The 27382-nt window shown below is 56.3% G+C and overlaps 1 protein-coding gene across 7 annotated transcripts in view; it reads right to left on the reverse strand.

Annotated features, from left to right (window-relative positions):
* Nucleotides 1-27382, reverse strand: part of ZMIZ1 (zinc finger MIZ-type containing 1) — a 232659-nt gene that overhangs the window by 63646 nt on the left and 141631 nt on the right. For 3 of the 7 annotated variants that reach the window (XM_059169779.1, XM_059169780.1, XM_059169778.1), the window contains exon 1: nt 4465-4849. The exons of the other annotated variants lie outside the window; for them this stretch is intronic. In XM_059169779.1, the coding sequence (XP_059025762.1) occupies nt 4465-4834 (370 nt within the window). In that variant the 5' untranslated portion in view covers nt 4835-4849. Of the gene's footprint in view, nt 1-4464; nt 4850-27382 lie in introns of those variants that run through there. 7 annotated transcript variants of the gene reach the window in all.

The raw sequence follows: 27382 nt of genomic DNA on the forward strand, positions 1-27382 counted from the left end.
GGGAGGCCAGGCCTTACCCACAGGTGGGCGGGGCCAGCAGGGCCCAGCAGAAGTTAAGGGGGCTCAGAGAAGGCCTGAGAGCTGGGTCCAGGAAGAAGTTGGTGCCACGGCTTGGGTACCGAAACGGAAGAAAAGAGCCCACTTTCTCACCTACAGCACGTCAGACTCTGGGGAGCAAGAGTGTCGTGGGCGTTCCCAGGGCGGCCCACCCTGACCCGGGGGAAAGGCACAGGGACTCCACACACCACCCTACCTCCCTCAAGGGGACCGGGGACCTGGGCATGTGGCCAAAGGTCCTCTCATCCCTCCAGTTCCCCTGGATGGGCCTTAGAAACCCCCTTCGAGATGTGTGGGGGTCCCTGGCAGAGGGCCACCCTCTTCTCAGACCCCTCCCTTCGGTTACCTCAGGGCCATTTAAGAGCTGGAGGCTGCAGTGAGGCTAATGCTGGGGGCGGGGGTTGGGCTGTACCTCAGGACATAGGGCCAAGGCCAGAGACAAAGTGACCTCACCTCACGGCTGGGACAGGAAACTGAAGCAAGGCACAATTAAATCTTATATAAATCTCCAGTGCAAAATGACAGACCAGGATCTGCAGTGGGCCATGAGAGGGCCATTCGCTCCATTTAGGCCTGCCCTGCTGGGTGACCTTGGGGCAGGAAATCCCTTCGCTAGTCTGGGCCATGGGTTCACTGTCCTTTCCTGCCGGTGGTTAGTGGACTGGAAGCTCCCCCGAGAAGCTGGGTGTGCTTGGAGGGCAGAGGCTTGTTTTTCCCTGAGCAGGCTCCCCCGTGAGGCTGATGCTTCCCTGCCAGGCCCTGGGAGAGTTTCCTCCAGCAGCTGAGGCTTCTTGGCGGGGGGTGGGGGGGCAAGGTGCCACGCAAATGCCCCATGATACAAGGGGCAGCAGGCCCTGGCAGGGAGGGAGCAAAGGGCATCTTGTTCCAGCCAAAGTCCCCGGATAATTCTTCCCATCGGGCTGGGGTCTGCACACCTCCTTTGGGACAGTGCTAACGAACCTGGCCACAGGCCCGTCCACTGGGTCCTTCCCTTCTGAGACAAGCCAGTCTCTCCTGGGGACCAGAGCGGCATCGATCAAGGTAAACACCTCCCTCACCCAGAGCCTCTCTCCCTCTCCCAGCCAGCACAGAGCTCTCTGTTCCTGGGGACCCGAGGCTGAGCTGGCTCTCCCGCCCGATCGATGGATGACTTCACAAAGACGGACGCCTAGCAGGCACCACGATGGTCCTCAGGGAGGTCTAAAGCTGCTTGGGGACTGCTGCCCACCCTTGCCCCCTGGCTGACCTCCGCTCGGTGGCAGAGCCCTGGTAGAGGAGGGGCTTGTGCCATCCTCTGGGTGACCTTGGGCAAAACGGAACCTCGGCTTTCTCCTGCACTAAATGGGGATACCTGGCTTGTGTCTACTCCCCTCACAGGGAAGCTGTCAGAAAATCGAGTGCTAAGAAAACAGAAGATGGCCTCATCTGCACTGGCACACCTGTGGGCTTTGGACTAGTTGTCCTCACTTCACTTCTGCTCTGAGTCTTACAGGCCAGCGTGGTCCAATGGAACTTTCTGTCACAGGGCAAACGTTCTACAGCCCGAATAGCCACACATGGCTGGTGCCTCCCATATCTGACAGCACAGTTCTAGATGCACTCTGCCATCCTTAGTAGCCGGGGTGTGACCCAGAAAGAGCCATCGGGAAACTCCCAGGCAGGACTTTGGCTGAGTATCTGTGGGGGCACCTCTCTCAGTCTGACTGGTTGATACCAGAATGGGGACTCATGTGAAAGTTCCCAGGGTCTGAGCAGGGCCTGGCTGCCTAGTGCTCAACCAACACAAACTGAAGTCCAGGAGTGCTCTCTCGGTCGCTCTGTCCCCTCCCCACCCTTGTAGGGAAAGCAGCACCAGACCTGCCTTCTGCTCCTGTAGCCCTCAGCACTCACTGAGGGTCCGCCAGCTGCCAGGCACGGTGGTGGGTACTGGGCTATCCAGTGATGAGGACCAGATGATCCCTGCCTCCAAAGAGCTCAGGGTCAAGGTCTCCTTCCAGTGCGAGCTAACATTGGCTTCCTCGGTCCTCTACTGGATGGTCTCAGGGCTTCACACACGTTTTCCCGGCAGACACTGGGGATCCCAAGTCTCTGAGTGCACCGGCTGCGGAGAGACCCCAGGGGCAAGAGAGCATGGTGGAGGGGCCGGGCGGCTGTGCAGGGGAGTGGAGACAGCCTTGTAAAGCAAGTCAAACTCTGTGCAGCCTGCTGCTTCCGGTTCAGACCCAGATTCTCACCAAAGCATTGCTGTTTGGTGGTTTCTCACTAAGGAAGTTCACGGTAAAAATAGCTCAGGAGGGGACTTGAATCCAGCTAGTTGGGGCGTAGTGACTGCTGAGCTAATACACAAAAAAAGGGGAACAGGCTTATTAGTGACCATGTGGACCCTAAGGCTTAGAGTGCCCCCCCCCCCAAGCCCTGGTCCCTGCCATGGGACAGAGCCTTTTGCTTTGTAGTGGACAGGAGATGAACATCCTGTCCCAGAACTGGAGGGTTTGAGGCCCTGGATGCCACTGGGGTCACCCCGAATTCAGGGTGGCGCCACCTTGTCCACTCCAACTCACTCCCCAGCAGGATTTCTGGCCCACACTGCACCCACTCTCCAGGCTGGGCCATTAAGAAACACTCTGGTACCCGCTCATTGTCAGTTGTCTCACAAAATCTTCCCGCTGGAAGAACCAACAGCCATGTCCAGTGCCCATCTGGCAGTCTGGCCTGACGGTCAAGGGCAAGGGTCCTGGACGCCTGCCCTGAGAATGACAGTTACCTGAAGCCCATCTGAGGAGGCGCCACCTCCCTCCACTGGTGCAGAGGGTTAGGGCAGGGAAAGGCACAGCCTGGTCTCCCCAGTCTCCTCGGAGCAAGCTTCCCATTGGACCCGGGAACTGAGACCTGTCTAGAGGCTTGGGCACCAAGGCTAGTAAGCCAACACCAAAACCATGTGCTCAGGACAAGGAAACAACCCATAAACCCAACAGTTTCCTGAGAAACCCTCTCTCCAAAGCCTTAAATAAGATCCTCACAGCCTGGTGTCAGGCACCCCCAGAAAGGCGCCTTCCTGCCCGCTACTGGGAACCCTCTCTTTCCTTCTCCAGCCGGCTTCCTAGCAAACACTTGTCAGAAGTCTGTTCCGTGCCCACCAGCTCTCCGAAGGACGCCCTGCCGCAATGGTGGCATCACCAGCGCCCGTGGGGGTCTCTGGGCTCTTTCAACATTAGGGCTACAACCTGACAAAGGAGCAGCTTGAAGTTAAAGACCCTCGGCCGCTGCCTCCGTGGAAGGCTTCCTGGCCGATTCTTATTTTGCAACAGGAGCGGATTGAGAACGAGCTTCGTAAAAATGTCTGCTGGGGGACCACACTTCACCTTCGGGAAGAACGCGGGGGAGCACCCAGACCCTGGGCCCTGAGGAAAAATGAGGGCCCCTTCAGTGGGAGCACAAAACGGGCCCGGTGCACGCCTGTGCCACTCTCACGGCCAAGCCTCGGGCTGACACCATGCAGCACACGGCGCTACCCACAATGCACCGGCCCTCCTCTGTCACACACAGGCACGCACACTCACCCCCGCGCCCAGAGGGAGCCGGGCCCGGCCCGCGGGCGCCCTGGTGCCGACCCCTCCAGCCCCGCACTCACCTAGAAGTTGCACCGGCCTTGGTCCCACCCTGGCGCCCGCGGGGGGCTGGGGCCCGGCCGAGAGCGGCCGCGGCGAGCGTCTCCGGGCAGGGTTCAGCCGGCGCCGAACAAAGGCTGCGCGCAGGCAGCGGGCGCCGCCTGCATCCCCGCTCCGCGCCCGGGCGGCGGCGGCGGCGGCGGCGGCGCGGGGGCCCAGGCGGCTCCGGCGCCCGCTCGCTCCGCGCTGCCCGCTCCGAGGGCGCTCCGGCTCCCGCGCTCCCGCTCGCTGCTGCCCGCCACCGCCGCCGCCGTCCGGCTACCGCACCGCACACATCAATTATTCATCGCCCGTCTCCAGCTTCCCGGGCGAAGCCAATCACAGGCGGAGGCTCCGCTAATGGGGCCGCCGCCGCCGCCGAGGAGGCAGCCAGCCGCGCGCCCGGGCGCAAGCGACAGCCCTCCGGGGACAGGGATGGGCCGGGGGCGCGCGGGGGGCGGGGGCGCACGGGGCGCGCCAGTGAAACTTCCCACGGCCCGCGCCCTGCGCCGCGCGCCGGGGCCCCAGCGGCGCGACCACCCACCCTGCGTTCGTTCGCCCGCGTGGGGCTGGGGGCTCTGGGGAGGCCGGGCGCGCCGCGGAGGGGGGAGGGGAGGGAGGAGGAGGAGCGCGCGAGGAAGATGAAAGGCTAGCAGACCTGCTTCGGCGTCTCCAGGGAGCCCCGGCTCGCGCGCGCCCTCCCCGCCCCGCGAGCCTCGCCGTCCGCACCCCCGCCCCCCAGCCCGCCGCCCGCACTCACTCGCGCGCGCAGACCGTCGGCCCAGCCACTTTGCTGCGAGGGAGCGCGAGCGAGTATGAATCGGAGGCAGCTCACATTTCAAACTTGCACGCAGGGGTGGTGCTGGTGCACGCTGCCGCCGAGCGAACGCACGACCCGACAAGCGGCGCTCCAGCCTCCGGGCGGGGGCGGCGACCAGGGCCCCCGCCCCCTGGCCCCCCGGCCGCCCCCCTCCCGCCGCCTGGGCAATTAATTGGAAGCAACACTTGTGCGAGTGGGGTCTCCCGGAGCGCTGTCGCCTGAGGGGGCCGCCGGGAAGGCGCTGACGGTGGTTGACTTGGGGTGTCTCCCACCCCCCACCGCCCCCCAGCGAATCCTCCCAAGTGGTCATGCTAATGAGGGTCCCCGGCGGGGTGGGGGCGGAGGAGGGAGCTGGCCTGGGGGCGGTCTCGGCCCGGGGGGTGGTGGGAGGGGAGGAGCGGGGCGGTACTGGGTCATCCGGATTACGACCTCGGTTTGCAGGATTTTCGGAACCGGTTAAGGGGCGGAGAAAGCAGACAACCTGGTATCTAACTTGGCACAGGGACTCCTCTACCTTCGGGATTCCCCGAGCGCGGAGCCAGGGGTAGGGTGAGCGGGCGTTCGTATGCTCAACCTCCCCGACTTCGGGGAGTTCCTGTGCCCTAGGCCAGCGGCTATAGGGAAGCCGGGGGCGGCTGCGGTGCGCGCCTGCCTCGGCCCTGCCCTGCCCCGGGAGCTGCCGCCTTCCTGACATTGCATCCTGTGGTGGCCGCGGCCTCTTCCTTCCAGCCTGTCTTTTGCAAGGTCTCCTGGCGTTGAGCTGAGTTGCCCCCTCTCTACCCCTCCGTCCCGGAGACGCCCCTGAAAGCCCACCTGCTGCCCTGCCCAAAGGGCATTGCCCCTCTCTCTCTTTGCACTACCATCACCCTCTCGGGAGAAAGGTTTTATAGCCCCCTCCCCCAGCCCTAACTACTGCCAGTGAAAATTGCTTGGTGACCTAACTCACTCAAATGATTAGGAAGGTACCTTTCCTAAAGAAAGGTAGCCAGAACTGTCTTCTCCTCTATACTGACAGTTGCGCACTGCTCTCAGACATCCCCAGTAACTGACCAGGTCCACTAGCCTTTGCTGCTCTCTAGACTTCATACTCGGATACTCCCCTCCTTTTTCATTCTGAGCCTCTGGCTGGCCCCTAAACCTTACTGTCTGTCCTCCTGCCCGCCCTGGAAGTGGCTGAGACAAATCACTTATCTAGAAATTATGTTCTTGCTCCTTGTTTGACATAAATCGTTAGCAGGCTCTAATCCCACCCACTGCCACTTGAAATATCACTTTCGGGGATGGCATTTGGAAATGCAGTTGTCATGGGCTTTCCCTCCGAGGAGCTGGTTAAATGGATTAATTCATACTTCATAACTTGCTGCCTTTTGGACAAGAACTAGCTTCCTGCAAGAGAGATTAATTGGCATCTCTTTCCTGCAGGGCCAACCCCAGGGGCAGCTGGGGAAAGAGGGACTTCTCTGATCTCCACCAATTTCAGGCTCTGCTTACTTTCACCTCTTCCAAGGAGTCTTCCTTATTTTGGGTTAGAATGGTTTCGGCGCGTGGTGGTGGTGGGGGGGGGGCAGTAATTTAGTGAGACATCTGTTGGGAACCTGCCCTCCCAAGCAGTCTCATCAGAATCTGGGATCTCAAGAGGGAAGAGCCCTATGGCCCTATAAAAAGACTCTCCCATTTCTCTCACTTTGGCTGGCCCAGTCCCCACCGCAGATCCCCTAGACAATGGTTTTCAAAGCCCAGTGCTCTGCCAGTGACACCCAGAAGCAGATGGGGCCTGACAATTTGGCCCAAATTTCAGAAGAAAACTCTGAGATGGAAGTCCTCAAAACCAGATTACTAACATTAATCTGCTTTTAACATAGTGTCAGATTACCCAGAATTCAAATAGCCAAGCTTCAAATAACCAGAACACACTCTTGGATCCTCCCCTCCCAGAAATTCTGGGCACTGATAGTTCATGATATTAACCTGATCCTTGGTGCCCTCCAAGCCACAGAAAAACTAAATGTTTGGAACTTCCATGTTCATTTTTGAAATCCCCTATAAGTGTTGGTACCAAGTAGCCAGTCCCCAGGCAGAGTTCAGAAAAACCACTTCCTGTACGTTGAACCAGAATCCGGACTGGAGCTGAGGTTTATACCAGAGGGACACAGACCTGGCGTCACTGCCTGGAAAACGAGTAAGACAGCCCCACCACGCTGCCTCCCCAGCCTCCCACTTCTGGCAGGATGGGGTGGGAGAAAAGCATTAATATGCTTATTTAAATTTTAAATTCCTCAGGCCTGGGATCAATTGTTTTTTACTTTCTCCGGGTAAGCCAAAAAAAAAAAAAAAAAAAAAAAGAAAGAAAAAAGAAAAAAATTAAAAGAAAGTAAATACCATCCAGCAGATTTACATAACTAGAAAAACAAATTGTTTTCCAGCACCCATTCACTGGCCAGCACCTAGGCCTCCCGGCCCAAGCTAGGGTTTTCACATGTTAATTTCAAGGCCCGCAGGGCCCTATTCTAGCCCCTCTCCGGGGTCTTACTGGTACAACGCGTCCCAAGCCTACAGATACACGGGTACTCTAACCAGTTCCTGCTTCAGAGGGGCTTCTCCTCACTTCACTTTCCAATTCCGCTTCTCCAACTTCCAAAGATGTGCTCAAAAGCCTGGAGCCCGAGCCCTAAGCGGCCTGCTCCACCCGCTGGGCGCACGCACGCCCTGATAAGAATCTGCCGGAAAGGGGCCGAAGACAAAGCCGCCCTCCACCTCTTCGAGCAGTTGTTCCGCGAGCTCTCAGAGCGACCTCGGGGAGGGGGGCACAGCCCGGGGGAATGACTTGGGAGGCTGAAGAAAGGAAGAAGAAAGGGAGAGCGGCGGCCCTAGCGCCCTGACTCCTTGATGAATGGCTGCGAGCGCTCGGGAAGCCTGGTGTGGGGATCAATAGCGGGTGGCTTTCTTGCGGGTGTTTGAACTCCTCCAGCCTTGGGCCCTGGCGAGGAAGAGCCGCGGATAAATCACGACGCTAGAGCCAGGAACGCGGCAGCGGCTCGTTCCGGGGGTCGCAGACGGGAGGATTCTTCACTCCGCTCGGGGAACCTGTCATGCAGAACCCACTTCTGCGGGACCGTGGGCAGGGGGGAGGAGACTAGCGTGGCGCCTTGGGGGTGCAGGAAAACCTCTTCCAGGGCTCCCCAGCTAACCACCGGGGGGACACGGCCTCCTGGAGCCTGTGCCAGCCCAGGCCGGTAAGGAGAGAAAGAGCAAGCCACCTTGGATGTAAATCACCCCAGGGTCGAAAGTAGCTCCGCCCAGGGCTTCCAGGCTCAGGGCTGGGTCGCCACCCAGGCGAGGCTTTGTGTTTGAGGCCTGGGGGCAGACAAAAGCCGAGTCTCCTCAAACCGAGGCTGAGGAGAGGCAGAACAATGAACTCCAGAGGCGGCTCTTCTGGGCCTTGGGTTCTGGCGAGCCACAGAGCCGGGTCCTCCTCAAGCGGGGCTGGCTGATTCAGCAGGTCTCAGCAGGGGTCCCGATAACTCAGAGATGTCACTCATGCTGAAGAGCTCAGGGGGAGGATGAGACAGACAGGGAGGCCCTGGACATGTAGCCACGTGGGTGTGACGGGCACGAGCACAGGGCCTGGGAGCCCCCTGGGCCGTCCACCTTCACACAACTGGTCCCTCTCAGGACCCACGAAGGACGTTCATGGTCCAGAGAATGTTCAATAAAGGGATGAGCACGTTCTGGGCGTCACCGTCGTGGGACGTCTGTCTCACTGCCAGTGCGGCTGGCCCAGGAAGGCTCAAGGGACTGCACTGGGGGCAGGAGTCAACTCAGGGGCTCTGCCTCCAGAGACCATCTCCTGAGGCTTCTCCTGCCCACCTCCGAGGAGCCAGGGCACAAACCCCTACAGCTTTCGATAACGCTGTTCCCTCTTCCCCCTTTCCTCTCTCCCTTTGCCCCCATTAATCCCCTCAATTCTACTTGGACCCTCCTGAAGGAGGAAGTCCAGCACCCAGCCAGCGGAGGTGTCTCCGCCAGGCCTCGCAACCCTACCCACACATGGGGGTCAGCAGGAGAGCGCACTCCTGTTTGGGAAACAGAGCTGGGACTTCCGGGCTGGATCCAGGCCTCTCCTGATTCCTAACTGCGAAGAGCTCCAGGTCACGGGGAGTTTGCTTTTTGCCAGGCACTTTGCAAGTATCGACGTGTGATCCTTTACCCTCTCTGATGAGCTACGGTCATTATTCCCACTCTACAGACAGTAACACTGAGGCACAGAGAGGTTTGGACAACTTGCTGGAAGGATTTAAACTAGTGGACGATCTGATTGCGGAGTCTTCCATGGACCATCTTGTTATATTCCTAAGATGGAATTCAAAGGTCCAGAGGACAGGGGCCATCGAGGTCACTCCAGCTCGCTAATGAGAGCTTTATCCCCTGACTCTTGTTTTATATTTTTTCCAGTACAATATTTTCTTTGTGTTTCTTTTTCCTGTTTACCATCTGCGTGATGGTAAGCAACCACCTGACATCTTGGTTGGCCAGGCTAGGGTCCCCCTGCGGGGGAGAGCCTGGGGACACGGTGGAGAACGAGACCTCCTTGGCTCAGGACCTCCTATCATTGTACCCCACCCCCCTTCCTGGATTTCTTCCCCAGCAGGGCCCTCGTCCCAGACTCAGACTGCATTCCCAGAAGTCTGCATTTGGCTTCTGCCCAAATCTTATCATTTTATTCAGAAACAAAACCCACCCCTGCCCCACACCTCCATTCGGCACCTCTGAGAGACCCTACAATGGCAAGGTTACTGAGGACCCGGGAAAGCCTCCGGCCAGGCTGAAGGAGAGGAGAAGATGGGGGAGGGAAGCCAGGAGCTGGGCACAAAATGGGCACTCGGGGGGCTTCTTTAAGAGCTGTCTGCCCTTTAAATGCTTAGGCTGAGAAGGTAACCACCCCCTTAGGCTGTCTGCCCGTGCTGCCGGGACAGAGAGGCTGGCAGGCAGGGGCTGGCCTGTCAGACAGGAAGGAGCTGGCCAGGTCCCTGGTAGCTGAGGAGCGGTGGAGGGAGGCGATGGGCCTGGATTTGGAGGCTGGGGCTCAGGAAACAAGCACTGACAGCCACCCGCTGTGGACAAGTCCCATAGGCTTCCTGGGCTCCTACCACCTCCTTCCTAAGACGGAAGTGAAACCACCTCACACCAGGTCCTCAGGGGACCAAAGGAAATACCGGTGACCATTCGCAAGAGGCTGAGTCTGTGCAGTGATAGTGTGAGTTGAACTGTGTCCCTCCAAAGATGCTGAAGTCCCCAGTCTCCGGCACTTGTGAACGTGACCTTATTTGGAAGGAGGCCTTTGCAGATGATCAAGTTAGGATGAGGTCATTGGGGTGGGCCTTACTGCCCTATGACTGGTGTCTGTTTAAAAAGCAGACATCTGGACATGGAGATACACACGCACAGGGGGAGGATGCCTAGAGACTGTGGCATCATGGTGCCACGAGCTGGGGGAGAGGCCTGGAACGGGTCCTTCCCGTGTATGGCCCTGCCGCCACCATCTCCGAGCAGCAGACCTCTGGCCCCCAGCTCCCTGAGATGGCGCGAATGTCTCGTTGAAGCTGCGGGCAGGTGGTACTTTGTTCTGGCATTCCCCCCAAACAGTGCCCCTGGTGACACTGAAAGCAGAGGTCACAGAACATCCCTCTCCCCTCAGATCCCTTCCTGCAGAGGTTCTGGCTGGGGCAGGGTGAAGTCCCAGAGCCCTTACGATTACCCACAAGCCCCTGTGTGACCTCCCTGACCTCATTTCCTTCCGGTTCACCCTTGGCTCACTCGGCCCCAGCCTCCCTGCCCTTCTGTCCGCAGGTACCCCCGACGCACCCTCCGAGGTGGGCCAGGCACACTCTTCTCCAGGTGGCCCGGCTCACATGCCCCCTCCCTGCAGGCCTCTTGGCGGCTGACCCCTTCTCCGGAGCCTTCCGCAGCCACGATGCCCCCAATGGCCGCCCCTCCCCACGCTTCCTCCCACTCTTTCCTGACTTCGCTCTCCCCTGTGCACTTCTGACTGCTTGTTTCTCTTGTCAAAGCTGTCTCCTGACTAGAAGGCAAGGTCCGCATCAGCAGCGACTACTGTCTGCTTTGGACGTCTCGCATGGACAGGATCTAAAGGATGCTGGGCAGATGCGGGATATTTGCTCTAGGAAGGACACAAGAACCAGCTGCCTGAATGAATGAATGAATGAATGGGGCCAGGAATGAAGGCATGAATAGGAGAAGCTGTGGTGCCGTGTGTCCCCGGCTTGCACCCCTCCCCAGAACCGCTGCCTAGAAGAACACTGGGAGGCTTCTCTGTGGAGGCAGCCTGTTCAGACAGGAAGCTCAGGCCGGCTTACAAAGGGGCCACCGGAGGTGGTGGGGAACTTGCCACCCAGGCCTCTAATGAATCTCTCTCCATTGATTTCTGGAGTCGCCTTTGAAGGGAAGGGACTGCCAAGGCAGCTCGAATGTCTGCGCCTCAGCAGTCCTGGGATTTTATTGCTTCTCCCAGGACACAGCTTTGATGGGGGGCTTCCAGACGGTCCCTGGGTTGGACGGACATAAGCTCCTTGCAGTTGGAAAGACAATTTCCCTTCCTGCTGAAGCTGTCAGTCTGTCTGTCTGTCTGCCTCCCTGACTGTGCAGCATTTCTCCCGTCTGTGCCAGGGCAGCCAAATTCCACTCCTGACATCCCCCAGACAAAGGCTCAAGCAGGTCCCAGGAGGATGCCCTCCGCGTTGGAGAGGAAGAAATGAAGTTCAGACAGGGATGGAGTTCCGAAAACACACACATTCTGGCTCAAGGCTGGGGGTCCGGTGGAGCTGCATGCAGGCTGCCCCCGCCGTTACTGACCCCACTGTGCCCCCAAGCCTGCATGGCTTCTTACAGCCGGCCCTCTTCCCTGCAGAGCCTCTACCTGACCATTTGGGATCATCGACTCATTTAGCACTGGAGTCAAGAGCCCCTAGCCTCACTTGGAATGAGGGAACCCAAGCTCAGAGAGGGGCCTGGGCTTCCTGCCACCACACAGCAAATTAGTGGGAGAGCCAGGACTAGCCCTAAGATTTCTGGCTTGTTCCAGAGACCCAGGCCATGTCTCCTGATGTTGTGTTCCCATCAAGTGTACTGGCAAGGGCATGTTCTCCAAACTGTAAAGTGCTAGACAGATAGGAAGGTCTAAAGGGCTCTTGTCCATCGGTTGCCTCTTTTTATGAGCTGATGGGATTCAGATGTGGAGGGCCTGTCCCGCTCCATCTTCCTCCTCCTCCCAGGGAGGTTGGGGTCCAAACTCTGGAATCTTCCGCTCCTTTCCTTATCCATAGAGGGTCCTGCACATCAGGAAGGTGGGTAGTGGCATCCAATTTGGGCTCAAAAGAAGGGAAGTCAGGGCTGCCCTGAGGTAGTAGTGAGCACCTTGTCACCTGAGGTGTGTAAGCTGAGGATGTGAAAATGCAGAGGGAATATCGGAGTAGTAGGCTAGGGCTTCTGTGGCCATTTCTGCTCTGGGGTGCTCTTATAGGTAGGAGGAGAGGATGGGTGCTTGAAAAGTATGCCCAAGCACCTCAGTATGTTCTGGGCAGCAACAAAGCAGCTCTCTGAACCTTCCAGACCCATTAAAGTTCACTGGGAAGCCTTCATCACCTGTGTGCTTCCTTCCCTCCTCCAGACAGTCCTGAGTAAGAAGATACTATTCCCGCTGCCCACTCCCTTCCAGCCACTTACTCCTAGCCCACAGCAGCCCAGGGAATCTGGCAGCTTCCTTCACTCCCCCGTATGGTCCCAGGTGTCCCCCCTCTCCCAGGGGTTGGGGGTGGTGGTTGGACGTGAGCAGACAGGCCACGTAGGAATGTCTGTCTGGGGAAAATCCAAAGTGGCCGCCAGGGCAGGGCAAGGAGTGGGAGGCTTGATGTTGAAATCAGGATCTGCAGAGCTGAGCTTGGCAGGTGGGAACAGCACACCCTTCCACTGGAGGCCAAGGCCCCAATGGAGAGATGTTGCCTGGGAGAGAGGCTGGGGACTTGCTGTGTGACCAAGAGCAGATCACTACCATTTTCTGGGACACCGCTTCCCCATGCAGTGTTGACATGCAGTGCAGATGCTGAGCCTCTTTGCTACTAGGGGCAAGGCCCCAAGAAGGACTGTCACAATTGAGCTGACACCCCCTTCCCCATTGATAACCTATAAGGGATTGAGCAAGCCAGGCCAGATGCTTCCAGTATACACACAATCCTCTTATGACAAAGAAGCCAGTTCCAAAGTAGTAGGCCTACTAAGGTCCATCCTTGCAAATGTTTGTGCAGTGTATCTGCAAACATAGTACCCTTTGTGGTAGACTATGAATTCCTTGAGAGTAGGGATTTTGTCTGTTTTGATTACTGCTATATCTCTGGTGGTTCTGTACCTAGCACATAGTAGTGTTCAACAAATATTTGTTGAAGAGCAGTTAGTGTGTTAGTAGGATTTCAGCTCCACTTTATAATTTTCTGTATGTCTTAACTTTTTATAAGGAGTATATATTATTCTCGTGATTAGGAAAAGCCCATAAAGCCACTTTCTTTTTAGAATGAAATGAATCCAAAGTTAAGACTTTTCCCCCTGAAAGGAGCTACACACAGCCTTCAGAAACCACTCAGTAACTCCACAGTGAAGCTTAAAACAACTCTAAGTCACCAGTGGAGCTTCCGAGGCCCAGGCATGGGTGGCCAGGGGCTGGCCACAGGCAAGAGGCATTGCTGGAGAGTTACCATCTGTCCTTTTCCCTCTACACATGGCACAATTCCACCCTAGCAGTCTCTTTTCTGGATACCCAGAAGAGCATCCCCATTGTTTTCTCTGCCACTGGTCCCTTGGTCCCTCCTCTAGCTGCTAAGTTTTATAAAAGGCAAATCTGACCGTGTTACTACCTTGTCTAAAACCTTCCATGGCTACCCAGTGCTGCCAGGATCAAGTGCAAGCTTGAGCTCCCTGGATTGGCATTCAGAGCCCTGGAAGTCTTATGATGGTCTCTAGGAAGGTCCTTCTGCTACCCTCAACCTGAGTTGCTCTTGTCTAGATGCTCCAGCAAGTCTCTTAAAGCCCTTCTAAACCCTAGCTTGCCCAGCTTTATTGGAGGTAAGCTTGCCACAAAAACCCAGATGCCAAACAACGTGTTGAACAGCAACTAGGTGCCAGCTTGCAGCTGGGAGGAGATACTGCCGCAAATCCAGGAGTGACAGAGAAGCCGAACCCTACCCTTCCTCCAATCTGGGGGCCCATCCGGAGGGATGAGGAGCCAGGACCCCTGATGAATCTGAAAGGTGGGAAAGCCATGGGCCAGCAGCCCGAGTTGGGGTGCTCAAGGAAGGGAAAAATCAGCCCGGAGATCTCAGCTCTGGGGATACTGTAGTTTGGGGCAAAGCAGCACTTCCTTTCCCCTGACTCAGTTTCCCCATTTGGGATGCAGGCAGTTTTCTGGGTTGCGTAGTAACAAGGCACAGCCCTGGGAATCAAGCCAGTGCTTCTGCTGCTCCCCCTCAGCAAGGGGAGCCCACGCCTCCCTCGGGCCCCAGACAGACCTGGGAGTGTGGTATGTAATTGAATTTGGCCTAATTACCTAATTGCGCTGAGGAACAACCAGTACTGATGGAGGCCTCGGGTGTCAGGGGGTGACTGGAAACCAGGAGCCAAGTGGCAGCCTCTGGATTCCTTAGGCATTCAAGGAAACAGTGCTACACACCAGCACCTTCATATTCCTTAGTCTTTCCATTGCTTGGAACCCTGGGAGGCAGGTGGCATTGTTCCCATTCTACAGGTGAGGAAACTGAGGCCCAGAAGCATCTTAAGCAGTGACATCAAGTTGGAAAAGGTAGAGAGATTTGAGTCCACATTTCTTCTGCATGTGAGGGTCTTTGCACATGCTCTTCCCTCTATTTGAAATGCCTTTCTTTGCCCTCCTCTCTGAGCAGATTTTCTCCTTCTTGCTAGGGTCATTTTCTCGAGAAAGCCTCTAAGATGTTCTTTGTAGAACCGATCACAATGACATCATCGCGGGAGGGTGTTTATTCCAACATTTATCTGTCTTCTCTACCAAGCCTTGAGTTCCCAGAAAGCAGGGACCATGTCTGCCTTACTCAGGCTGTGTCCAGGCACCCAGCAAAGGGCCTGAGACCCTGTGGTACTCATGGAGTATTTGCCGCACGAATGGCTGATTAAATCTCTATATTCTGCGTCTTTTTCAGACACAATTTGTTGTGTCCCTGCCATCACTGGCCTCGGCCTTGGTTGTTGGGTGGCGGGGGTCTCATCTATACAATATCTAGAAATATTGTATCTGGGGCTGGCCAACAGTCCCTCAGAGTTACAGGGAGCTACAGGAATGCTTCAGGGCAGAGATACCCTCCAGACACCGTGGCCTCCATGACAGAAGGACAGCACCGCTGCTCTGTGAGGCTCTGTAGGGAAGGGACATGCCCGGGGTCACCCAGCTTGCAAACATAGCCAGACCTGGAAGCCAGGCCTGTCTGAGTCTGGGACCTGGCCTCACTGTCCCTTCTGACCATAGTCCTCAAATGCCAGAGCGAATGAATAAGGCTTATTTACAGACAGACAAATACTTAAATCGAAAGAAAGCCAATTGAATTTCAGCTGGAATTTCAGGTTTCGTGAAACCAGGCAAGAAAGAGAGAGGTTATTAGGCTCTCCACAAAGGCAGCTCTCCTTGGACTAATTCACAAGGCAGCCCTGCTCCGGAGACACACCAGGCCTCCATTCATCCAGGACCCTGGCTTGTCTAGCATCCTTCCTCCTTCCGGAAAGCATCTGAGCGGGTACCCGAGCGTGCAGGTCTGGAGTGAGACTGCCTGAGTCTAATTCTAGCCCTGCCGCTTGCTAGCTGTGTGGCCTTGAGCACGTAATTAACCTGAGTCTCCTCAATATTTTTGTAAAGATGAAAGAATGCAGTATTTCACCCAGTGTCTGGACCATAGTAAGAACTCAGTAAAAGTTAACTTATTCACTGACTAGTAGGGAAAACATGATAGCATTAGAGGTTTAGCACAGCAGTATTAATAATGGTAGCATTAGCAGTAATAATAGCTGTCGTGGGAGTAATGGTACTACTAGTAGTAACAAAAAGAGTATTAGGGGGTAAATGTCGGCACACGGCCAGCCCCACCCCCTGGCATCATGAGGGATGCTGGGAAGATTGCTCTCTCTCTCTCCAAGGCAGTCTGTTCTCTAAGGTAAAAACAGGGGGTTCGGCGGGGTGATCCCAAAAGCCCTCTGCACTCCAACATTCACATCTGAGAGTAACAGTAGCAGCAAAAACAGTATTACTAAAGACCCTTACTATTTACAATTCCTCCTCATTATTATATACCTCACGTTCTCCAAAAGGGTACCATCTGCCTGCTTCCCCCTTCCTGTCCAACATACGGGATCCTCCTCCCTGACCTGGCCTTCTCCCTCTCACAGCTTCTTTTTGGGTGGGAAGGGTGCTACCTGCCCACCTGGTTGGCCTGTCACTGGGACGTGGCAGACGGATACCCAGTTTTCACTACACACAGGCACAGCTCCCCCCCCCCCTGCACCATCCCACCGAATCCTCAACACCCCAGCACAAACAAGCATGGCGGGGAGGTATGCTTAGCCCCATTTGCTGACGCCACAGTGGAGGCTCAGAGAGGTTGTGCCAGTTACCTCAAGTGACACAGCTTGAAAGCAGGGGAGTAGGATGCGAGCCCTGGGTGATCTGTCTGCCCGTTTGATACGTACCATATGGGGGATTTGTACAGGTCCTGCCTTCCTACCCTTAGACCCCATTCAGGTGCTTTTCTCCGGACCCTTCCCTGCTGATATGGCCCGAGGCTTCTTTCTGGATTCAGTGAACATGACCCAGTCCCACAGACTCTGTGGGCTGACCCTTCCTTCTCCCATGAGTCATGGGGTCTATCCGTCCCGGTCTTGGTCCCTGGTGATTAAAGTTCCATGCCTCCACGGGCCACCTGAGAGCCAGCCCTCTGTCATAGTTGGACTAGCCAGCTCTGGTCTTCAATAAGCGGTGGTCTCCACATTGCAAACCTCAGGAGATTTCTCACAGAACTGGAAACCCTGGCGGTTCTGGGCTTGTCTCACATAGTCCCAGGGGGAACCTTATGCGTAACAGCCCTGTTGGGGGCGCTGGGCGCTCTGATCCTGACCTACTCTCTATCTCCCACCTGGAAGCCACTGTTCTATGCCTGACCCCTGGCTGTGTCAAAACATGAGTGTCTCTGCACAATGAGGGGGCCTGGGCCCACACCCTGAAGCTCAGCCTCGGCCAAAAGAAGGGCACCAGTGCCTCAGAGGAAGTAGACCCAATCTCTGGGGTCACCTGCCCACTCCGGGACTTTGCTCTTGGGGGGTGGGCAGTGCCTTTCTCTTCCTCTTTCTTTTTCTTATTTGGGAGAAGAACCAGACACAGGCGCCCTGTCCCCAGGGGCTGGGCACCAGGATTTGCCCCCGGAGGCAGACTGCTAAGGGGCCGGTGTTCCCACAGCAGTTGGACTGCCTGCCAACCAAAGGGGCGTCTGGCTACACTTCCCAGCCCTTGGTGGGCTTCCCCATGGAGCTCAGTAGCCGGCCAGTTCCCCTGTCTCTCCCCGGAGTGCAGGTTCTCATTTTCTCCCTTCCAAGCCCGCCTGCACACACGTGGCCCCTTGCCTCCTGGCCTCCCAGCAGACAGAGGCTTAATTGGGAGGAAGTAAGTCTAAACATCTGGGGCACACATCTGAGAGCGGGGAGCCTGGAGGAAATGGGAATACAGGCAATTATGTCACTTCCTTGGCGGAGGGTACGTAGGAGGGGGGCAGCCCTGCACAGCAGCCAGTGTTTCTGGGGGCAGGGGCAGGGCTGGGGGTGGGGGCAGGACCTCGGTGCCCCACCTCTGGCCCGGAGCCTGTGGCCCTGAGCAAATGGCTGGCTGCCCTGGGCTCCTGGGCAGGGCTGAGATGCAGCCCTCCGGCCCATTGTTGCATGGAGCTGTGGTCCCAAGGGGAAAGGGGAGACAAAGGAACTGAAGGAGAGAAGGAGTGGGAGGGACAGGGAGGAGTGGGGAGAGCAGGGAGGGAGAGAGGGAGGGAAGGAGCCTGGGGAAGGAGCGAGGGAGGGGAGGGGAAGAGAGGGGAGGGAGAAAGGGAGGGAGAGAGAGAGGGGAAGAGAGGGAGAAAGGACCCAGAGGCAGAGGACTGTTTTGCTCAGCTTAGAGGGAGGCCTTGGGGCATGGGGGAAGTGGGATCCTCCTAGGGCAGCCCACCAGAAGAGCACTGGCCCCCACAGGGTGCCCCCTGAGGAGGCAGAGGACCCCGGTTCTGATCCCTGCCCAGCCATTTCCCAGCTGTGCGACCCTGCCATGACTTCACTTCTCCGAGAGCCCCAGTTTCCATCTGGGAAAGGGGCTAGATGTGCCTCAGCGACTGTTTGTCCCAGGAGTCCAGGGGCTCACCTCCACGAAGAGGAGGCAGAACACGGGCTGTCTCTGAGCTGTCCAACCCCAGCAGGTTGGGAGCAGCCCATCGCAAGCGGCTGGCCCCCTTTCAGCTTCACCCTCTGCTGATGTGGATCTGTTGATATGGCTTTTTTCTTGAGCATGTAGGGTCTCTGTAAGCATCTTGAGGGTACAGACAATTTATGGGGTTACTCCACGGTTAATCACAATGTCTGTGCCTGCTTGGGGAAGGGGTGAATTTAGTTTATCCTTTACACTGAGTTTCTGTTGTCATAATTATGTGCCTGTTTGAAAGGCAGACTCCTAATTTCACTCCCCCTCCCCACCCCAGTAATTCCAGTTTCCTGCCCCAAGACAATAGTAGCTCTTAATCCCAAACAGGTGAGACTGGGTCCTTTGGAATTCCCTACAGGAGTCCAGCCCCAGGGCAGCGTTTCCCACCCTGCCAGCCTAAACAAGTCAGGAAATGCACCCAGGAATATAAAGAAGCAACTGTTCACAGCTCTTCAAGGAAAGTCATTGGTCAGCGTTCTCAGGCTCTGAGGTGTATTTCTCTCTGCCTGCAGGAGGAGCAGAGCAGAAGGCCTGGCCAAAGCGCCCAGGCTTCCTTCCAGCCACTGCCTGGCCATCTCCTTGTCCCCAGCGAGGGGAATTACCACCTTGCAGAGCTTCCACTGCAAAACACAAACACCTGGTTGCCTGGGCAGCACCTTGCCAGGATGATGTGATCCAGATGGTCCCTTGAGAGGCAGCTGGGTTGCCATGGAAACAGAATTGCTGCTGCTCTAGCCAGGGGACCCAATGGGCTGGACCCCGAGCTTGGGAGAAGCCAAGCGATTTGCATAAAGTCACAGAGCAAGTAGGGTTCAGTGCCCGCAGTGCAAGGCTTAATCTGAATGATTGTGGACAGAGCCCTCCTGAGACGCCAGCTTGTGTTAGGTAGTTAGTGCCGATGGTTTCATGAGAGGGTAGGAGACGTGGCTGGGGTCACGCGTGGCATGGAAGTGATGGGCTGGGCTGAGCCTAGGTCAGCCTGACCCTGATGCCTGAGCTTGGACCCCCTACTTCAGGCTGCCCCTGCTCTGGTTTCGAGATCTTGGCTCTGCATTTCTGGAGGCCAGTCCTATCCCAGAAGGCAGCTGGGCTGGACTTGAAGGTGGCTGAAAGGAGCAGGCAAGGAGAACCAGGGGTCTGCAGGCCAAGACCCACAGTTTTCAAGGCCTGGCCTCTCCTGGCTCTGCTATGCAAGCTGTCCTGGGCAGCTAATGTGGGGCAAGAGGGCAGGGTCTATGGGCATCTTCCTCTCTGATCCTGCTTGCCAGAGGGGCCCTGGGGACGAGCCAGGGGGTCACTGCCAACGAGCCTGATCCCAGGGAAAGAAGGCATGACCAGGGAAGAGTAGAGGGAGCAAGCACTTGGAGTTGGGGCCGGCTCTGCTCCACACCCTTCCTCCCTCCTCCTCTCGCTTCTTTCCTCCTCCTTTTCCGTCCCAGCTGATCAAACTTCATCCACTCAGAGCCATCTAGCCAATCATCCCTTCCTTTGTTACAAAGGTTTTGGGTTACTTTGGGCGGGTGAATAAATCTCTATGCATCTGTTTTCCAATCTATAAAATGGCTTGGTTCCTTCCGAGGGAAGGGAGGACACTCCCTTTATGAGTGTCCTCAGAGAGGACACTCATAAAATACCCAGCTCAATGTGTGGCATGAAGCAGGAGCTCAATAAACCGTGCTTGAAGAGCTACTTTCTCTCTTGAGAGAATTTGGGAAGCGTTGCTGGACGAAAGAGGCCCTCAAACTTCCCTAGCCCAAGGCACAGACAGGGCTCTGCTGGCCCTGCCTGGCCCCCTTCAGCCAGCTCTCTATCATCTACTGCAGGCAGCCTGCTTCCCCCTCTGGGGCTCAGTCTCCTCTTCTTGGGGGGAAGGGAGAGGGCTCTTGACCTCACATGAGCCTCTCTTGAGCCTCAGGAAGGGGCCATCACCCCACTCATCTCCTACCCTCTCAGAGGGGGGTCTGGGGGGCAATTACCTTGGCCTTGCCTACACATATAGGTTCCATATTTTCCACACCCCAAATCATGACACAAGGACAGGCACAGGCTTTTGGGTAACCTCCAGGTACAAGAGACATCCTAAGACAGTCTGAATGTCAAAACTTGGAATAAAATTGCTAGCCTGTGTATCGTAGCACTTACTATACCCCAGGTCCTGTTCTGAGTGCTACACATGCATTCACCCACTTAATGCCCATGATGTAGGCATTATTATTACCTCCTTTTATCAAATGAGACAACCATGGCACAGAGAAGTTAAGTGACTTTTTCCAAGATCACACAGCCGGAGTGGAAGTCTGGGTGGGATTCATATCTAGACAGGTTGTTCCAGAGTCAATGCCTTTAACCACTACTCCTCTCTACAATAGAGCTAGAAGGTTCCCGGGGAAAAATATTTGAAATTGGGGCTGACCAGGACATTTCGATCCTAACATCTGGCATGGACAAAATGCTTACTATGTGCCAGTCTCTCTGCTACTCACCATCTATGGAGCTGTGAGTGTTGAATAAGCTCAAAGACAGGAAGGTGTTTAAACTACCAGCAAAGACAAATCATCATCAAGTACTTAATACCTCCCCCTGCAAGCAGTTCTGGTGATCTTGACATGTTCTCTTGAGTCATGAACGTGCTGTTCCCCAGACTTCATTTCACCCTGTTCATAGTCTGGGGTGGCCTCTGGCTTCAGGGTCAGATATGCTGGGTTGAACCATAACTCTGGCTCTTTTTAGCCAAGTGGCCTTCAGCAAATGACTCATTCTTTCCCAGCCCCAGTTTTTCTATCTGTAAAATGGGTTCACCATGTGGGATAAATGGGTTCATGTGTGCCACATGCTGCGAGGGGCCATTACCAAGAGAATGTTGACCACATGCTGGCCATCATCATGACTGAAGGGAGCTATAAATCAGATTTTTTTTTTTCCCAATCCAGATGCCCTGCCCTGTAAATCGTAACAGGCAAGATTGACAGCACCGTTGTTAATTCCTGTCTGTCTGTCTGTCTAACCCAGAAGGTATTAACAAGGCTATGGCTTGCAAAGCTTGCTTCAGAAGTCCTGTTACCACCTTGCCCGCTTTCTACCAAGCCCCTGCTCCATTTCACTCTCACGCCGGCAGAGGATTCCCCTGAAATCCCTCCTCTGTTGGTGGGAATGCTAAGCTCCATCTTAAAACCAAAGCTCCGGCTTCCTTAATCCTCTTACCTGGCTCTTTCCTCTGCAGAATTAATTGCTGCCGATGGCTTTATTAACTTCACGGACAGCCAGTGGCATTCTCAGGACATCCTGGGGCAGTGGGGAACTGTTTTGGCAGGATCTCTGTCCCGAACATGGCTTTGGGCTGGATAGCATTGTGGTTGAAGGGGAACACCCTTAGTGCCTGTAGGGTGGTACCTGTGGGCCCGCATCTCCCCAGAGGCTGTGCCCACTCCTCGGGGGACATGTGCAGAGATACAGGAGTGGGCTCGCCAGAGCTCTGGTCCCCACTTCTGCTCCAGCTGCGGCTACCTTGCCACTCCTCCAAGCTGCAGTCCCCTCCTCTTTAAATGGGGGATCTGCCCGCCCTGGGGATCTCACAGGGCCGGACAAGAGAGGCTCTGTAAAGGGCTCTGTTTGTGTGTAGGATTACTGTCATTTCTCACCCACAGAATGGGCCCATTCATCTATTTCAAATCTCAAGAGCAGGGATCGTGTGTGGTGTATTTATATACATTTGTAGCCCCCGTGCTTGGCACAGAGTGGAACTGGGCAAGACGATAATCATTCTTGGCCTGAAAATTCTGGTTTAGTATTTTCTTATTTTGAGAGGGATTCTCACACCCATGACCTCATCATTTCTTGCTGTAGCCAAGAAGGTAGAGAGAAGGAGTGAGGGCTTTGGCCTATGGAAGAAACTGACTTGGAAGGGCCCCCGAGGTAGGGGGCGGCGCCCAGGCCCCATGGCCTTGGACAAGACTTTCCTCTTTGACAGTAGCACTCCCAGGTATGGATGAGGGCCTGTGGCCCCCATGAGGAAACCACGACCACGTCAGATCTCTTCCCACGTCTGAGATGTGGTTATTTCACAAAAGGGACTCCCAATTTCCTAAACCCTCACCTCTTTTTTTTTAACTGGCAGAGAGCTGGCCCAGGTTCTAGGGATGGGCCAGACACCTGTCGCTCAACCCAGACACAGGACAGGGTCTCCAGCATCCTGATTTTGACAGTTCGTTTCTAAAGGTGGCAAGACCAGTTACTGGAGCATATAAGATATAAAGTTACCTTTTAAAATTTCTATCTTGAAAGTCAAAATAAGCCAGAAACCATATGAAACAGACCATTATAATAGGACTAGGACTGGAATGCGGCAGGGATGCTGAGAAATGAATGGAAGTGATGTCATTGGGGCCAGTGCCTTTCTCCCGTCCAGTGGGTGCCTCATCACACATCTTCCGCTTCCTGTGTGTGCTCTGACTCTGCCCGGCACTGTCGCTAAGGCGACCCGGAGGGCGCACCTACACCCTGACCCCAAGCAGCCCTCGGCCAATGATGGATGCCAGGTGCAGGATAAAAAGCTTCTTGTCCCTGCCTCTCAGAGGGGCACGCTCAGAGGGGCACGCTCTATTGTCTCCCAGAGCTCCCTGCTATGTGGTCACAGCAGGTACAGTGCTTAACAACACATTTTCATCGAACTCCTTCCCTTCCCTGTCTTTCCCTGCTTCTCAATGTGTGTTCTCTGGGATCCTCCGAAACAAACCTCTTGAGCCAGCATGTTGGCTGGGGGTTGCGTCTGGGGGAATCCAAACTTGGACACGCATCATGTGTTTGAGGAGCTTCTGGTAGCCTCTCTTTCCCCTTGCACGAGCCTCATCAGTCCCTCCCCTCCCTTTCGCAGACCCCCGCCCCGATCACGGGCCTGAGTGTGTGCCCTCCCCGCAGGGGCTCTGGACTGGGGTGAGGGTCCAAAGTAGGAGGAGCAGCCCCATCCTGAGAGGGCTCTGTACTGCCTGTCAAGGTCCCGGCCCCGGATCCTCCCTCCCCACCTCGCGAGCCGATGCCCTCGGCCTTCTGCCCCCTCTCATTCTGGACAGGCCTCGAAAGCAGATATGCACCAGCTGGGCCTCAGGCAGCTGTGTCCTTGCACACCCCGGCTCTGCGGGGGAGCCAGCGATGAGCTAATCCCGCAGAAGAGAGAGGGAGACAGGAAGAGCAGCCTCCCGACAAGCCAAGGCCTGCCCCCCGGGGCTCCTGGGGAACCAGAGAGGGCTGCACTGGGAAAACTGCTGAGCCAGCCTGGAGACAAGGGCACTCTCGTCTCGCTCCACCCCTGCCAGCGCCAGCCAAACGTCAGTGGAACCAACAATGCCCACGGCTGCCTCTGCTTAAAAACAGAATCTGTGTTCCCTGTAGAAAATGCGGGAAATAGGGTGTCACCCCTCCCCCCCCATTCCAGATAGATCCATTATTTATAAGTTGACATTTTGGTATATTCTGTTTTCTGTTTCTTGTGCACCTGGTTGAGGTCCCACCAAACTTAACATTTTTGTTACCTTTCTAAAAATTCATATTATATCATAAGCATTTCCATATAGTAATTCTTGGGAAACCTGGTTTTTAATGGCTGTGGAGTGGCCATCCAAATACTCAGTGCTCTTTTCCAAGGCCCTGTAGCTGTTTCCAAATCTGTCCTCTCTCATTCTTCCGTGGCACTGCCCGGCTCCTCACTGTTCACTCTGGACACCCCAGGGACTGTCACAGCTACCCCTCCCCCCAATTCCTTAGCCTGGGAACGCTGTGTCCATAAACCCTGTCACGTGGGCTCCTCCCCACTGTTCTTTTTCTCCAAGAGCAGAGTGAGGCCACCAGATCCCAGGCCTCAGCCCTCAGGGAGCTGGGGGAGGGAAGAGGAGCCAGGGGCCACTGGCCTAGGCCAAGCTACCCTACCTGCTCACTCAGGGTCACTCAGAATAGAGAAGCTCCCTATGCTCCGGATCTGACCAGCTGGAGGTCCAAGACCTCTTCCAGCACCACAAGTCACGTGACCTGGGTCTGTTTCTCCCTCCAGAGCCTTAGTTTCCTCTTCTATAAAATGGGCATGCTGCTAAGAGCCCCAGCAGCCTCTCCCATAGCAGTGAATCAGCAGGCGGTGAGCAAGCCTTGCAAACAGGTTTCATCCATTAAACAGGGCTGACCATGAGTCGGTTCCCAGGGGCCTGGTGATGAAATCCAGAGCCCTTTCCTGAGCGGGACCTGCCCTGGAGTGCAGGAGGAAGGAAGCCAAATCCCTCCCCCACATCCCAGCTCTGCTAAGCTGGGATGTGGGGGTGGGGGCTGGTGTCCAGGAGGAAGCCTGTCCCCAGCCTTGACAAGGCACCCAGCCTGGCAGCCTGGCATTTCAAGGGCAAGGGCCCGCCTGCCCCCCTGTTTCTGGGGAAGCCAGCAAGCATTAACAAATCCCCCACAATTTGCACCCACCAATCCCGCCTGCTCACTGGGCGGCTGCGAGCCATTTTTCACGCAGAGCTGCACACAGCTTTGTCTTAGAGAGACAGATCTGGCAGGGCGTCCCTGAATGAGGCCATTTGTCCTCCCCGGTGACGGTGACGGGAAGGTGGCTGCGTGCTCTGGGGTAGGCAGGGGGGTGGCGGGGAGAGCTCCTGGGGGAGGCATGAAGGTGGAGCTGGAAGCAGAGCCTCTGAGAGAAACCAGCACTGTTACCACACGGGAGGCCTGAGAGCCCCTGTTAGCCAGGTGAGTGCAAGGATTGTTTTCAAAGACAGAGAGAAGGAAGCCTACTTCTTCTGCTAAGAGTCCTGAGTACAAGTGGTGAAATGACCTGGGTGGCCTCTGATGACTGTCCCATCCCAACTATGTGACAGAGGTACAACGCACCATGGATGGGGCCTCCGGGTCGGGGTCTGTGTCTGAGCCCCAGGGCTGCTCTTCCTACAAGAAGGTCCCTTGGGACTGAAAGCTCCAAAGGACCGAGCCTCTCCAGAGCCCCTCCTGCAGGGACCACAGGACACAGACCCAGAGGGACAAGGCAGGGGCTTCATCATATTCCTAATGCTTCGCCTTCCAGGCTGGCTGGTGGCCCTGGGCATGTCTCAGTCCCCTTCCCATGAATGTTTCCTCTGGGGACTGTCAGCATGTCAGAGAAAGCAGGTGTTTGTTGATAAAAAGCAAGTGGTCCACTTTGCCTAGGGCTCCCCTCCAGGACCCTGGGCTCAGGCTTCTGTGTTGGGATGTGAGGGTGTGCTTAGAACAGAGGTCATAAAGACACACGACCACAGGGCCTGGTGGTTCTCGAATTCAGAAAATGCTTGAGGCATAAGACCATGGGAGAAGCACAGCAGCCATCCGAGGGGTCCGCTACCACCCAGTTAGCGGTAGGTTGTGGGTCCAAGATTCCCACTGAAAGGAAGACGGGCATTGAACTTGACGGTACGAACTCCCAAAGAGCAAATGTTGGCAAATAACATGCGTTTTTCAAAACCACCAAACATCAGAGCTCAGATGTTTGTGGGCCACATTCAGCCCACAGGCGGGTGACTGACAACTGACCCCCCCCCGGTCCCTAAGGAAGGCTGGCCTCTTCCTTGGAGTGGTCACAGGCAGCCTCTACCAGCCCTGAGCCCTCTCCTGAGTTCTCTGTTCCCTCGCCAAAGCCCACCGGTCACCTCTCCCAGGATGCTCCTGGGAAGCCTGGCGTCTCCCGTACCTGCCGCCCTCTGCATGTTTCCCTTCTGCCAACAGCCCCAGGCCTCTCCTCTTCCCAGAGGAGAGCCCAGAGCCATCACAGACCCTCGTCTGCACGGAGGAGACAGGAGGGACGTGCGGATGGCCAGTGTGCACCCTAGGCTCTCGTCTGGACTCGGCCCTGCCTTGCTGTGACCTGAGGCAGGTCCTGCTCCATTCTCAGGCACCAGCGCTCCCCATTCTTTGGGTTTTGATGTCCCTGAGTCTGCTGAGGTCAGCCGAGGGGACACAGAGTCATTTACACTGGGCCAGTAGCTGAGGCATGCAGGGGGGCTCTCGGGGACCTCGGGACATGGCGACTGCCTGCTGCTTGGTGCCTACACAGCCAGCAGGCGTGGGCCCGCTGGCTGCCGAGGAGGCTGACATTTCCGCGCAGCCTGCCAAGTTGCTGGGGGCTGGCACGCGGTGGTGGTGGGGGCAGGGGGACCCGCTGCAGCCCCTTGGGGGACTGAGGGAAGGCGTGAAGCAGGTGACCTTCCACACGGAGGCAGAGGAAGGGCGGGGGGCCCCCGAGGACCTGTTCCTGGGGAGGCTCCTGACCATCGTGCCCGCGTGTGCGTGTTCCCGTGTGCGTGTGCTCCGGTGTGCGCGCGCACAGGCTAAAGGCTGCACCAGAACAAAGAGCTGGGGGCTGGGTAGCTGAGGGGCCCACGTGGAGACGCCTGGCTTGGCGGTTTGCTGCAGTGTCTGCTCTGCGCTCACGCTCCGTCTCTGTCTCTCTCTCTCTCTCACACACACACACATGCGCGCACACGCACACGCACACGCCACACAGCGCTGCCCCCAGGCCCGAGCTCTTGCTCCAGAGCCTGACGATGCAGGCGTGCACAGCCCGGCCCAGCCCACCGCCATCCCTCCTGACAAAGCCCTGCTCCCGCCGCATGATCTCATCCCACCGGCCCTCGTCTGGCCCCAGCTTGGCCTCCTGACAAGAGAGACAGACAGGGAGACGGAGCTCGAGAAGGGTGGGGGAGAAGGGGGGGTGGGGAGACACAGGCAGACATGCACCCAGCTCACCGACACACACGCATGCACACACACACACACGCACGTGTCCCCACAGACCCACAACAGACATATACATTCACTACCACATAAATAGAAACACAAACACGCTCACCACTGCACACAGACATGTATCCCCCAGACCCAGATACATATCTCCAACAGACACACACACACACACACATATGCTCACCATCACACACACAAACACACCCAGCTGCCCTGACACACACACACACACACACACACAGACATGTGTCCCCACAGACCTACCCTACACACACAGAAACACAAACACACAAACACGCTCACCACCACACACAGACATGTTCCTTCCCAGACCCAGATACATATCTCCAACAGACACACACACACATACACACACATATGCTTACCACCACACACAGACACAAACATATCTAGTTGCCCTGACACACATACACACACCCACGTCCCCACAGACCCACCCACACACTCACCAGCACTATGCAGAAACACAAACACACCGACACCCTCACCACTGCACACAGGCATGGACCCTTCCAGACCCAGATACATATCTCCAACAGACACACACACACACAC

This window comes from Mustela lutreola, chromosome 4 (assembly GCF_030435805.1).
Source record: "Mustela lutreola isolate mMusLut2 chromosome 4, mMusLut2.pri, whole genome shotgun sequence".
In the NCBI taxonomy this organism is placed as follows: Eukaryota; Metazoa; Chordata; class Mammalia; order Carnivora; family Mustelidae; genus Mustela; species Mustela lutreola.